Source organism: Danio aesculapii, chromosome 10 (genome assembly GCF_903798145.1).
Source record: "Danio aesculapii chromosome 10, fDanAes4.1, whole genome shotgun sequence".
Lineage (NCBI taxonomy): Eukaryota > Metazoa > Chordata > Actinopteri > Cypriniformes > Danionidae > Danio > Danio aesculapii.
Window position 1 is genome coordinate 24,434,888 of NC_079444.1, and position 14,821 is coordinate 24,449,708.

Genomic DNA, 14,821 nt, shown 5'->3' on the forward strand with positions numbered 1-14,821 from the left:
GCTTATGATGCTTGTGTGTATGTATGTGTGTGTTTAGATCTAAAAACAGGAAGAACAGAAATGAGGGAGTGTCATAAACTGCCCAGCTGCCCCCTTAAGCAAGTAAGCTTTCTTAATCCATCATTCCCCGCTGAATGAATGGACTCCAGGAATAGCACTTTGCCCTCTTGCTATAAACAACATCCGCCAAATAAAATGTCTTTTAAGGCTCCTGAAAGCAGATGAAGGATCAGGGCTTTAATTCATGGGAGCTTATCTGAAAGCGCTGCTCTATGCGCTCAAAAGAATTCGCCAGCCGACTGTTGTTATTTATTCGTATTTCTGCATTCATTAAAGCTAATGATCGATGATTCTGGGGCACGGAGGGCTAAAATGCTGCAAATTATTTATCATGCCTTTTTATTTTCTCCTCAAGCAATCTGAGAAACTTCTAGTCAGCAATCTGAAATTAAAATATACTGTAGGGGGTCATCACTGATAGCTTCATGGGCAGTGTGCTGACAGCTTTTCAAATATTGTGCTTCAGGCATCCTTTTTCTCCAACCTCCCTTCCTGTCTACATACTTTCCTATTATAAAGGCAGAAATCCTAAAAGTAAATCTTAATAAAATGAATATAATTATAATTATACCAGTTACTCCCTGAAGCTAAGCAGGGCCGTGCCTGGTCAGTACCTGGATAAGTGACCACATGGGAAAATCCCAATCCACCGAATTGGCTCTGTCACTTTATCTCCACTCCACCTATAGCTGGTGTGTGGTGAGCCCACTTGCCCTTATGTCCTGTGGCTGCCGTCGTATCATCCAAGTGGATGCTGCACACTGGTGGTGGTGTGGAGAGACCCGCTCGTGATTGTGAAGCGTTTTGAGTGTATGGCCTTACACTATAAATGCACACATTACATTACATAAAATTCTATTGTTTGTTTCTTGTAGTTAGTTATGCCTCTAGGTAGCGACAAGTGAATCTCTGTGTATGAAATGGCTTACTTCCATACAATGTAGTAGCCAATAAACAGTACATGAGGTGAGTGGTATGTCCAAATTCATAGTATTAATAGACAACTATTTTTACGTTTTGTCACGTAACGTATGGTCTTTTACGTTTAGTTGCTAATTCATGTAAATTCGTAATTAAATAATTCGTAATTGAAATAATAACGAAAATGTACAATTTTAAAGGAGGCGTGGCTCCCAACCCTAAACCCAACCAATAAGCAAATCATACTAAATTGTACAAATGAGATCCGGTTTCATACGAATTAGCCACTAAATCAAAAAGTTACAAATCGCCATGAGATAGCATTGGCAGAAAACATATACAGATGCGTAAATATCTGATTTTCATTCATGCTACCCACAATGACACTATATAAAGCATACATTTTAACAGTAAATAGTTGGTTTTTAATTCAAACATAGTACCTAAAATATAGTGTGCAATTTTGGAGGCCATTACTTTCTTAATGTGTGAGTTCAAAATTCCAAAAATGCTAAATCAGAAAGGAATGAAATGAGTGAGTCATTGAATCATTCAACCAATTCATAAGGATTGATTTAAAATTAACAGATAATATTTGGACTAAATTGACACATCTACAAGATAAAAAGTAACTGACATCGAGTCTAAAACCTTATGTTTATCAGTTATTTATTTTCATAAGAGTAGATTTACGTTAATACATACGTTCCCGTTTTTAAAAGCTGTCAAAAATGTATAAATCTTTTATTTCCTTATCTTAATAGTAAACATTGTACTTCTTATTGAATACCTGTATAGCGAATATTAACTTTCTGATTATTAAACTGTTAATATAACAGAAAATTCATTATCAAACTCAAAGAAGGTCTGAAACCACAGCGCTTTATCTGTAGTGTGGTTTTTCTTACAACAATACTTCATTTAAACAGCATTGTTTACAAGACTGGTAAAACCTTTTTATACTTTACAACATATATATAGTCATAGAATCAAGAGCAAAGTAAACCTTTATAAATTATGAATCAACCTTCATTAATAAAGTTGCTTCCCTTCAACAATGATTTTCCAGGAAAGGCAATCTCAAGCAGTTAATCATATTTAATCTGAAGTTAATGACAGGATTTCAACAATAAATATCATTACTTTGACCAAAAATACAATCAATGAAAATCACGAGAAACAAGATGTTTAACTCAACTCAGTTTAAATCTAAACTGTTCAACATACATGTACGTGTGATCTTAATGGATGCAATTCAATGCAAAAGCTCCTTTTTAAAAACTTTTTCTAAATTCCCGCTTTGTGCGAAGAGGAGACTCTGACCTAACAGGAAGGACTTGCATTAAAACCTCTCTTCCTAGACATATTTTATGTGACAGAACTGATTATACTATTATCTAAGTGGATCCTGGCTGACAGTACTTTTTGGCAAAATATGCTGAGGTTTGTAAAAATGAGTATAGATGAAAAAGAGAGGCTTCAAGGTGAAAGCAAACCATTAATTTACATAATCCAGCCCGGAGAGAGGGTTTGTCCCCCAGGGCAGATCCTGTCTGCCCATTTAACACAAAAGATACAAGGAAATTACTAGGAAATGATTTATGGAGACATAAACAGCTAGAGTCGGGTAGTCTACATGCAGTTGCAGTGCTTTATAGTAAGTGATGACATTTTTAATCATGTAATGGCTCCTAAAGGTACAGTACAGTATTTTGAATGTGCCGGTCTTGATTTTTCATAGTTGATTTTTCAGATTGATCAGGGTTGATTTCAATACCAATTGCAATTTTATTTGTTTTATTTTTAAAGGTGCTCAAATATCTCCAAGCTCAGGGTTCTCTCCCAGGACAGCATGCCAAACCTGCTTTAAATGCCAAGCAAATCTAAGTGGTAACTCTTAAATCAGAAGCCGTTTCTAAAATAAAGATGAAAAATATTCCTTCTATTGTGTGCAGTTGCTTTTATTTAGAACATAATTTAAATCAGCCTTAAGGCTCAACAGTTAGGCACACTGCTGTTGGTGTCCTCAATCTGGCAACCTGTGCTTGAGCTTGTTTTGAACAAGGTGTGCAATAACTAGTTCAACCACTGGGTGTCAAACTTACATACTACACCTTTAGGTGAAATACAAGAAAGAATGTAAATGTGAGTACATGAACAAGCTCATAGCCCAAACCATCAGCATAAACGCATTTATTTTTACTTAATTATCCCAACGACTCCCATATGATTCATTCAGCGATTCATTTGTTCCCAAACCCCTCTTTAGCGCAAAGCTAATCTGCAAACTGTCAGAGGATTGCAAGTTCAGAAATGCATTTAAAACGGTAAAGGAAGAAGCATGCGTCGCATTTTCAACGTGGTTTTGGACGCAATATGTGAATAGCCCATAAAGATTTAACTTGAGAGATACAGTATAATCACTGCTCTATAATAGATAAGTGATTACAAACCGTGTGGAGCAATTACAAGTTACAACACACAATTAAACACAAATTTTGCAAACTACACAAAACAAGGCAACAGTTTTAATAACACTTACATGTTATGATCCGGAGGAAGAAAAAACTGGTCCATATGAACTGTAACAGTTTCTGACAAAGTCCCTGTCATAGTCTGATTAAGTCCCATACATAATAATCTCTGCTGCTCCTTGCTTTAATTGCAACAGCCAGCAAATCCCGCATTGCAACGTAGGTTATTGTATCAAAAATCAGAAAAATGACAGGAATAAACACAGCTCTAGGTTGCTATACTGTGGAATGTTTGTGAAAATGAACTTTAACCCTTTATTCCCCACAGCTAAATCTCCATCTGTCAGTGACTGTCATCTTCGTGTTATGATCAGTCACGTGATCCCCCATGCTCGCTAGTGTCTGGAAAAGACTTGTTCACATTATTATCGGAACTGGCACTTCATATTTGGTCATGTACCATATTGACATTGACATGTTCAAGCAAAAGATCCGAACCCAACATGATTCAGTTATTTGACTCTGAGTCGACTATTTCATTAAAGAATCAATAATTTTAATCACGGTGCACTTTCAGATTTAAACCACAGCTGAATGCTTTCATTCACTTAGAGCTGTGTTACACACTGCATTGAAGGTCATTTTCAAAAACCCATAATAGGAGTTCTTTAATGCTTTGGATTCTGTTCCAAACTTTATAATATATCCACACCCATGACATTTTAGGAAAGATACAGAGAGGTTTTGTGTGCAGGTCTGGAACAGACATTGGCTAGAATACAACAGCAACAAAAAAGGCTGTTTCAGATCATGCAAGATTTATATATTAAATAAAATGCAGAGACAAACTTGTGAATATGTCATCTAATTATTCAGAACTAGTGGTTCCCAAACTTTTTTCTAGGAGACCCATATTGTAACTTTCAAAATCCTTAATGACACCTCATGGGTTGATACAAATAGATAAGATTTGTGTTTAAAAAACAGCTGTTATTAGGTTTTTAAATAAATGCAAGAGCTTTGTAAAGATTAAAATAAAGATAAATCACATTTTATGTGCAATATGCTTATATTTTCCTTTAATATTTACTATAAAGCAGTGATGCCAAAACTAGGGCCTGCTGGGCAAAGTGGTAATCTTTGATTTGGCCCACCATCCCGCTGAGAAGACAGGAAGAATGATGGGGATGTTTCAAGATTGTCAATTCAAGTTTAATGTAACCCTTTGTTTGTTTTATTGTTAAAAGCTAGCTAAAAGTAAATGTTTCAATTAAATGGCGTAAATTATTGTTTAAATGTACATACTGTTACCCAACAATGCAGAGACTTTGCTGAGCAAATCAAGTCAAAGGCAGATTCTGCTTGACTAGTGTATTCAGCATTGAACTCCAGTGTGTTATAAATGTGACCGTTTATGTTTTTATGTCAATAAGTTATCATTTAAAATGCTATACTGCATTAGGTAATAAGATTTAAAGTAATATATTCTATTTATTTTGAAAAATTAGGAAATTACCTATAGCAACTTTAATGTAATATAGTTTGGTATATTTACCTTTGGCCAACCGCTTTCAATGATATTGGTTTTGGCCCTTCATACAAAAAAGTTTGGGCACCCCTGCTATAAAGGCTAAAGTTTAATTTATGATCAAAAAAAGAAGCACTGCAGACATTATGAATAAAATGCAGATTCATATTTTACACAAAACGAAACATATGTTGTTTTTCTGTCAGAAATTTGAAGCCTGCATCGTGCTTTATCCAGTGAAGTGTACACAGACACAATTATAGTACTCTTTTTTTTTGAAGCTTTGCATTTTCCGCTACTAAAATACAGTCTTAGAAGGTGTGTAAATCTCCCCAATAATGCTAAATGAACCTATATAAACACCATTTGGCTCTTCCCGACATTTGCCGCCTCAAGCATAAAGGTGAAAGTCTGAATAGCATTCTTTTTTTCGCAGATCACAAATGTTCAAGAGACTAGACGACGACAAGAAAAGCTGAGAGAGACAGAAGCAGAAGGATGTGGTATCAGGTAACTCATTAGATATGCACGACCAGATCACTGAACAGAATGACACGCTAGAGGATCATGGGAAATGAGGAGACTGGGAGACACAGGGAAAGCTCACTCTGAATGGGGCAAAGGAAAGTATGAGAGACAGAGAGGAAACAAACATGCGAGAATTGCCGACTAGGCCAAAAGCACAGCGATTAATATTGGCGCATTAGCGATTCTGCATGGGCTGAACGAGATCAAAACAGCATGAGAGAGAAAAGATTCATCCTCTCGCTGAAATAAGTGACTCATAAGTGACTGAATGACATAGCGGTATGCCGATTTGTGGCTTAGTGCACATGGAGAGCCTCACGAAACTACATCGTGACTTCTCTGCTGTCAGAACGAGCTAAGACTGAGTCATCCGAACTCAACACATGCAAATCAGACAATGACACCGCACACATACATAGCAAAACAATGCTTGGTATCAGTGTCACTAACAGCGTTTTCTACACAAACACAAGCATACACACAATTCGCACTTACCTCCTCCACAGAAATCGGTAGGATCACTCGACTGCAAGAGAACAAGAAAAACATTATATTATAGAATTTTATTTAAAATCTAGTAATAAGCATTACCATCATGTGGTTAAATCTCTAAAACAGCTATTAAGAATGTTGTTGGAGCCACTGTTTTGACAGTTTCTAGACAGCATGTATTGATGTGACTGCCCAATACATCTATTTCTTAGGCTGTATATATTTGATAAAAAATACAGAACTGTGAAATAAAACATTTTATATAAACTACATTCTATTTAAATATATTTTATAATAAATGTAAGCATTCTTATATGCTGCTTTAGTGATGAAATAGTTATTGTTGTTGAGTTATTCTTAACAGATTGGTGGCTTAAGATTCTTTAGCATTAAGTGTTTCTAATAGGATTTGTTTTTTGGGATTCTTTAATGAACGCAAATATTGACGAAACAGTATTTATTAAAATCATTAATCTTATTACATAATGTGTTTGTAATCATATTTGAATGTAATGCATTATTGCTAAATAAATCCATTAATTAATTTTAAAAAATAATCTTTGAATTCTGCATATACACTCACTGGCCACTTTATTAGGTACACTTTCCCAACTGCTTGTTAACGCACATTTCTAATCAGCCAGTCACATGGCAGCAACTCAGTGCATTTAGGCATGTAGACATGGTCAAGACGATCTGCTGCAGTTCAAACCAAGCATCAGAATGGGGAAGAAAGGTAATTTAAGTGACTTTGAACGTGGCATGGTTGATGGTGCCAGATGGGCTTGTGTATTTCAGAAACTGCTGATCTACTGAGATTTTCACACACAACCATCTCTAGGGTTTACAGAGAATGGTCTGAAAAAGAGAAAAAATCCAGTGAGCGGCAGTTCAAATGCCTTGTTCATGCCAGAGGTCAGAGGAGAATTGCCAGACTGGTTACAGCTGACAGAAAGGAAACAGCAACTCAAATAACCACGAGTTACAACCGAGGTATGCAGAAGAGCATGGGCTACGGATGAGTCGGATTGGCTACAGCAGCAGAAGACCACACCAGGTGTCATTCCTGTCGACTAAGAACAGGCTCACCAAAATTGGACAATAGAAGATTGGAAAAACGTTGCCTGGTCTAATGAGTCTCGATTTCAGCTGCGACATTCAGATGATAGGGTCAGAATTTGGCCTCAACAACATGAAAGCATGGATCCATCCTGCCTTCAACTTTGGGCTCATTAGTACCAGTTGAGCATTGTGTCAATAAAAACAGCCTCCCTGAATACTGTTGCTGACCATGTCCATCACTTTAGGACCAGTGTATCTTCTGATGGCTACTTCCAGCAGGATAATACACAATGTCATAAAGTGCAAATCATCTCAGACTGGTTTTTTGAATATGACACTGAGTTCCCTATACTCAAATGACCTCCACGGTCACCAGATGTCAATCCAGTAAAGCACCTTTGGGATGTGGTGGAACAGGAGATTCACATCATTGATGTGCAGCCGACAAATCTGCAGCAACTGCATGATGCTATCATGTCAATACAGACCAAAATCTCTGAGGATGTTTTTCCAGTACTTTGTTGAATCTATTCCACGAAGGATTAAGGCAAAAGAGGCTCCAACCCCGTACTAGTGAGGTGTACCTAATAAAGTGGCCAGTGAGTGTATAGCTTTAGCATAAAATATAAAGTCTTCTAAAACAAAATAAATATTACAAAATTGCTTTAATAAAATAGTAACAATATGCATCAAATGAACCGTGTTTATTTGAAATATTCATATTTTGTAACATTAAAAGTGTATTTATTGTCATATTTGATCAATATAATACAGTGTTGCTGAATAAAAGTTTAAAGGGGGCCTATAATGCAAAAATCACTTTTATAAGAGGTTTAAACACAGTTGTTTGGCAACAATTTGTGTATACACCCAGCCTGTAATTGTGAAATTTTATTAACTCTATTTTTTACCACACTTGATAAAAACTGCAGAAACACTTTGATTGACAGTGTCCCTTTGTACATGTCATCAGAAGGAAAAGCCCTGCCCATTAGTGACGATCTCTCCAGCATTAGTATAAATAGCCCTGAGTGAGAAGCAGCCACCCACCATTAGAGTTTTCACCTGCTGAAGATAATATCAGCGACTAAGATGATTATAACTGTGGAGTTTTAGCATATACAAATGAACACTGTACCTTTTTCTCTGAAAAGAGAGCAGGGAGCACAATCTCATTTGAATTTAAAGCGGCAGTCACCAAAATGGCACAATTTGGATCAAAGCCTAAAAGGGGCAGTTTCAAACATGATAAAAATATTATTTGTGTGGTATTTTGAGCTGAAACTTCACATACACACACTAGGGACATCATACATCTTGTAAAAAGGGTCATAAAAGGTCCCCTTTAAGTACTTTCCTACATTTTGTCTGTGACTGTTGATTTCTGACATTTTATTTTAAGCACAAATTTAATTACTAACCACATTAATTTAGCATTGATTTTAAAAACATTTCACTACTGTCAAATATAATCTCCATTTTTATACATTTTTGTTCACATAATTCCACCATCTTTTACATCCATCTCATATTCCCGATAAACCCAAACTTTAAACATTTTACAACAGCGATAGGGAAACTTAAACCCAATCTCTACACCAGGACCCGCTTGGCTTTGTCTTATCAACAAAGGTTATATTTAGCGGCATTGAGTATCATAATACAGAATGAATCTGTTCATATTAGCAAACTTATAAAAGCTATTCCTTGTCAAGAGCATCTCCAATATCTGTGTACGGTTTCTGGATGGCAGTTGGCAGCAAACCAAACTCTGTGCATATATAATCAATACTTCTCGGGAGTAAGACAACACCACTACTGCGCTCCATTCCAGCACTGCTCTCTCATTATCTGCCTTATGACAAAAGTGCACACATTTTAGCACAGACTGCATGTCACTTATTAGGGATCTCTGACCGGAATCATGCACTTGTCAGGAGATCATGGACCTGGTTGGCCTAAAATGATCATTTGCTGTTAATTTACTCACTCTCTTACCATCTATAAGAGTCTTTTTTTTTTCCTTCAGAAGAACATTAAAGATAATGTTTAGCTGAAAATGTGGTCCTTCATGATTCATTAAATAGGATGTCTAAAAGAACTTTAAAAGAGAAAAAAGCTTATACACATAAAACAAAATGAATATGCATGTCTTTTAACAATACATTAAGCTCTTATGAAGTGAAACAATCACACTGTGCATTATTTACAACATTATTATCTTTAATTCACAGCCCATCAAATAGTCCTGAGCATGATTATGACATTCTTGACACATGAACAAGCATTTTATGTAGGAATGCACCAAAATTTAATATTTGGCCAGTGCAGATAAACGATAACACTTTGTTTGGAAGCCATCAACTGAAATATAGGCTGATGGAAGCATATAACTGATATATAGGCTGATAAATATAAATCTTGAAACGATTTTTTCTAAACCTAATTGTAAAAATAAAAGGCAAGCAAATGTAGTGGACAACTTTTTTTCTTTTATTCTTTTTTTTCAAATTGCAGAACTAATGTCAGCTTTTTCCACAGGTAAATCTCTTGCACTGCCGACATCTTGCCTTCTATCATAAAATCTAAAGCATTTGTGAAATCTGCTGTGCTGTCTGCTGTATAAAATGATGTTAGCTGTTTGTTCACACTACTTATTTAAAGTGAGATTATCAGCGGTTTTCAGCTGATAGATATGGGCCAGTAGGGACCTTCTGTGTCTACTAGTAGGCTCAGAAGACTGTTATCATCCATCCACATGGTTAATCAGCTATAGATCACATGGCTGCGGCCAGAAGTTAATGAGAACTATTTATATTATTTATCCAATTTCCCATTAATTGTATTTTATTAATCCCTACCCCAACCCTAAACCCAACTCTCACATGATGTATAAACAAATCTGGATCTGGAGTCATCTCTATTAGTGTAGCTGATTAACCATGTGAATCATGATATTATTTATCAAAATTCCCATTAATTGGATTTTATTAACAACTACCCCCACCCCAGCCCTAAACCCAACCATCACAGTAATGTAAAAACAGATCTGGAGTCTTCTCTATTAGTATAGCTGATTAACCATGTGGATGGATGATAACACTAGTGGGCGCAGAAGGCCCCTACTCGCCCACATCTATCAGCTGATAACCACTGACAACACCCATTCAATCGAGTGATAACATTCGAAGCGGGTGGTTTTTGGGGGAACACTTAATTGTTTTTTGTTCAATCCACTTAAAACTGTAAAAACTAATAAGTTAACATCATTCCTTCATGTTTCCTTCCTTCACAAACCCTCAACATTTTTACAGTATACCAAGGACCAGGATTTCTGCCAAAATCATCTTCTTTAATGTTCGATTGACAAAAAAAAATCATCTATGAGGTGTGTAAATTAAAAGCAAATATAAGTTCTTGGGTGAACTACTGCTACTATATGACAAGTCATCTGTCAGATGACTTCATGGGTAATAAGATCAATGAGTAGGACAGATTTAATATAATATGAACAAGTCAAAGACTGCCTGCTACGATCATTATTTTGCAGTATAAAAGCCTTTGAAGAAATTTGTGCGCTCACCATTGTGAAGTGTCACCATTTATCAAGCACTGTGGTCGCGCAGGTGTGTTTTACTGTTTGCTGTTAGCTTCTGATAATAGCAGGAGTCACCTTGCCCTCCTGAGCTCTGCCTGTGTCCTGAACAGGGACTATCGGTCACCGTGTGGATTCGGTGTCTTATGTACTCTGCCTCCATGACACCCTGGCTACTTTCTGCATTATAAATGCCTTTGCCCGCATGGCTGGATTTGGCTCTATAAGACCAGCTTTACTTATTGTTTCAGTAACAAGACAATCAAGTTTACAAATAGTTCCTGAAATTTGATATTCAGAGGAAAGGTCAGTTTTTCTAGTTTAATAAATATGTGAAATTAACGGCAATTAACAACAGCCAGAGATGAAGACAAAGTAATATGGCATTTTATAAATTAGGTTATTGTGTTGTATTTTAATGTCATAATGGTAAATTATAAATATCTTTACTGTCATTTTTGATTTGTTAAATTCTTTTTACTGAATATATGTAATATCCTTTTTTCAATTAATATTGTTGTTCAGTTAAAAATCAATCAATATACAAAAGTATGTATTCAAAAGCACTCAATTAATGAAAATTAAATTTCAGCTAGTAAATATTTACAAAAGAAATGACAAAATAACAAAAATTCACCATGATGAATATGTATAATCTTGGACATTGTTATTGATTTCTACTTGCCAAAAGTGCTGATAGTTAAAGAAAGTGCCAATAAACTGTAAAACTGCCATGGGGGTTCTAAAATTTGATGTCTAATAAAGTATGTAGGAAATTCAGCAAACACTATGGCTGGAAGCTGAAGAAAGCTGGATCATAAGAAAGCGTCATCAGCAGTCAATAAAAAAACAATTGGACTAATGATGTCTAAGAAAATCACACAAAAACTTGTATGTAGATAGCATCAAAAGACTAACTCCCCACTGATAAAAGGTCCAGGATTTGTCCCATACATGAGCTCATTTGTATTTTGACTGCTATGCCATCATAAATTGTCAATATAACCCATCAAAAAAGGCTTCCAATACATGCAAACTATTACTTTTCATAAGCCAAACATCCAGCTGTGCAAGTCATCTTTCATCATAAGTAACCCAATTTTTATTCTGAATCTTGGACTTTATTCTTGAAAGAAAAAAATACCAATAGAAAGGTTTGAAGATCAAAAGCGGCGCATATTAAAGTTAATTTTAATAGTAATTAGGCTATTTTTGTTATCGATGCACTTTCAAATTGTACTTCTTTTTTTTTTTACAAAAGAGACTAAAAAACCATTAAGCTCTATATAGTTAATATTAGTATATTTTAACTTTTTATTATTCAGATGGCCAAATTCTGACTGAGAAAGTTGAATGTGGTAGTTTGTTATTTGTCCAATTAATGACAGTAGGCTACAGTTTTTTTATTATTATTTAATGCATTTATTTTAACTTTAACTCATTTTTTTTCTAATGAGATGATGTAATAAATTTGTATTTCAAAATAAGTGTTTTTTCATATTTATTTATTCCATATATTTATTAAATGTTTTTGGTACCTCAAAAAGTGTGGTTATGATGACCACTTGACAAGCTAATCCAGCTAATAAATAGTGCTTAGCATGTCCCAAAAATGCAGTATTTAAACCTTCTAATTAAATGCAACAAACTGCAAAACTGCACAAACTGCGAACCACCCTTTTCACCAGGCTGCATGGCTATGGGTCTGTATCAATATATTTACATTTTGTGGGGAATATCCCATTAAATAGTTATGTGGTGACATATTTAAAAAACTACCACAACAACAACAAATCACCACTGACTCCTTCAGTGTAATTATGTGTTTATCTTTTATAAATAATAAATACATAAGTTAAATAAATATTTTAAGTTATTAAATAGGAAATATGAAGCTGAATATCAAATATGAGAGTAATCAACATAAAATACAGCTGATCAAAGAAGATACTGAAACCGCACTCAATCAAAGGTCTAATTATTCACCTGAGGGTATTTTTAGTGCTGAATGTTAGCCTATTTTTAGTGCATGAGTGAAAGCACGAAGTACCATGGACAGCAAACCAGCAAACCCTGAGGGACCTGAGGTGTACAAGCAGAGCCAAGAGAACCTGCTCCTCAGTCTATGCGAACGTGCCATTAGCATATGCCTTTGCAGTAGGTTACTATCAAAAATAACACTCTTATGGATATTCAGTGTTGCAATGAGGATTTTATTTGAATGAACGGACACCTCGTTCTCTGCGGAGCCCTCACTATCCCTCAAAATCTCCATGACGTTGCTCAACGTGACGTCAGAGAGATGCCGGCGACGATGAGCGTATGACATGATAATAACGCGTTAACGGCGCGTTGAAGAGCTTCAGCTTGCGGCTGAGTCATTGAGAAGACGCGTGAGCGCGCATTCCTGCACCATCACAGTGGATTTAAACAGAAAAAGGTATTTCTGAAGGACAAATGCTAGGAGAAACATCAAGTGTCTGGATCTGATTTTAAAACAGTTAACTCGTTATATTTTAGCATATGTCCCAAATGATGATCTCAGGTTAGGTTTGAAACAAACGTGTATTGTTACCACAGAAGTTATTCTAAGTGCTCTACATGGCAACAGCTGTTCAGTCGCTGTTTGAACATGCTAAGCTAAATCGGCGAACGAAATTGTCTCCTTTTATCATTTTATTTCACACGTTTCAGTCGATATGAGTAGTATTGTATCTCAAAAATGTCTTGACCATATTTTGACACTGGGGGCGCCAAAACATCATTTGAGTTGCACGAGACTAAACGTCAAAGGGATTAGGCTAACATAAAACAACTGACATAAATAATGTTAAAGTCCCTCAACCATCAAAATACTACCTAAATCCAATGCAAAACAAATAAACAGATCGGGGTCTGTGATTTTGTTTTCATCAGGGACTTCATGAAAAGCAGCTTCTCATATTAGGCAATCTGCACTGTTTGGAGATGAATAGAAAGCCTCATACGGTTTCACTGACCTTTCCTACGGTGCCTTCTGTGTTTGTGGGCAGAGATAGGTTATTAATATTTCAAAGGTGAATGACGGGGGATGTTTCGAGTAGTAGGCTACCTATATTGTCAAGTTATAGTTAGTCGAAATGTTCAATAAATCATTCGCGCATCCGCGAAGGGTTAAGCGAAAACGTGAATGTCGCATTGTGTCACATTGTGATGGATGAACGGGATGTTTCTGAAAGTATTAGTATAAATACACCGGCGCCATTTAATATCGGAACGCGGTGTGCTCAATTCGCTCCGTTTCACCTTCACGAGTGTATCAATAACACAATGAAGATGCCATTAAACTCTCTAGATAGCCAGACGTCCACTTAAAAGCGTTCATTTAATTACAATTAATGATATCCAAGTGAAAACGTTCAAAATGCATCAGCCAAAACGGCACAGGCGCGATTTTATACAAATATAAAGTGTTTTGCATAGGCCTAGGTAAAATGATATTCGCCAAAGCTTTTATGTATAAAATGCCCGGGAAACAGTTACAACCAAAGGCTTTGAATGTGAACTGTCAGAAAGTCAAGTTCACAATGTCGCCATGGCCTCCGGTACCTGCTCTGCCTAGACAGACAGAGGATGCTCCCATCACTATCACATCATAAAAAAATAACGTTACACTTACAATTCTTTAATGAGCATTTTCTCCGGTGCTTTATGCCTCCCAAAGATAACGTCGGTTTTTGCACCTGGATGAATTAAATGTGTGTCGAGTCCTGCGTTAGTCCCGGTGTCTCGGTCTCCCTCACCTCGCCCGCTTCTATGTCATTCTAGGGACCGTTTTTCTATTTCCCTCAGATTCACTTCCTGATCAGGGCCGATGGGGGCGTTAACGACAACTGCTGATGCCGTGACATGGGAGTTGTGACGTCATGAAGGGGGGTGATCGTGGTCAGCTTTATATTTAAAAAAAAATGGATAAAAATGGGGACAGCCTCGGTGGATGGTGCGTGGTGGTCGCTTATGTGATGTAACAGCTGGTGGTCTCACAGCTCTCCATACATCAGTCAAATTACAACCTGTCACAAATTATGTAACGATAAACTGGTGCAGTCTATTTATAGCACATCTGGAGACAGATCCCACCATCCGATTATTTTCGTGTAGTTACAGTTTGATCTGCCCCAT

The 14,821-nt window shown here is 36.3% G+C and overlaps 1 protein-coding gene across 1 annotated transcript in view; it reads right to left on the minus strand.

The window, feature by feature from the left end:
- The window catches only part of pitpnab (phosphatidylinositol transfer protein, alpha b), a 32,694-nt gene extending 18,182 nt beyond the window's left edge, over window positions 1-14,512 (minus strand). The window contains exons 1-2 of the mRNA XM_056467225.1: window positions 14,319-14,512; window positions 6,007-6,037 (exon numbers count right to left, since the gene is read on the minus strand). Coding sequence (XP_056323200.1) covers window positions 6,007-6,037; window positions 14,319-14,335 — 48 coding nt within the window. The 5' untranslated portion in view covers window positions 14,336-14,512. The remainder of the gene's footprint in view (window positions 1-6,006; window positions 6,038-14,318) is intronic.
- Between the last annotated feature and the right edge of the window lie 309 nt (window positions 14,513-14,821).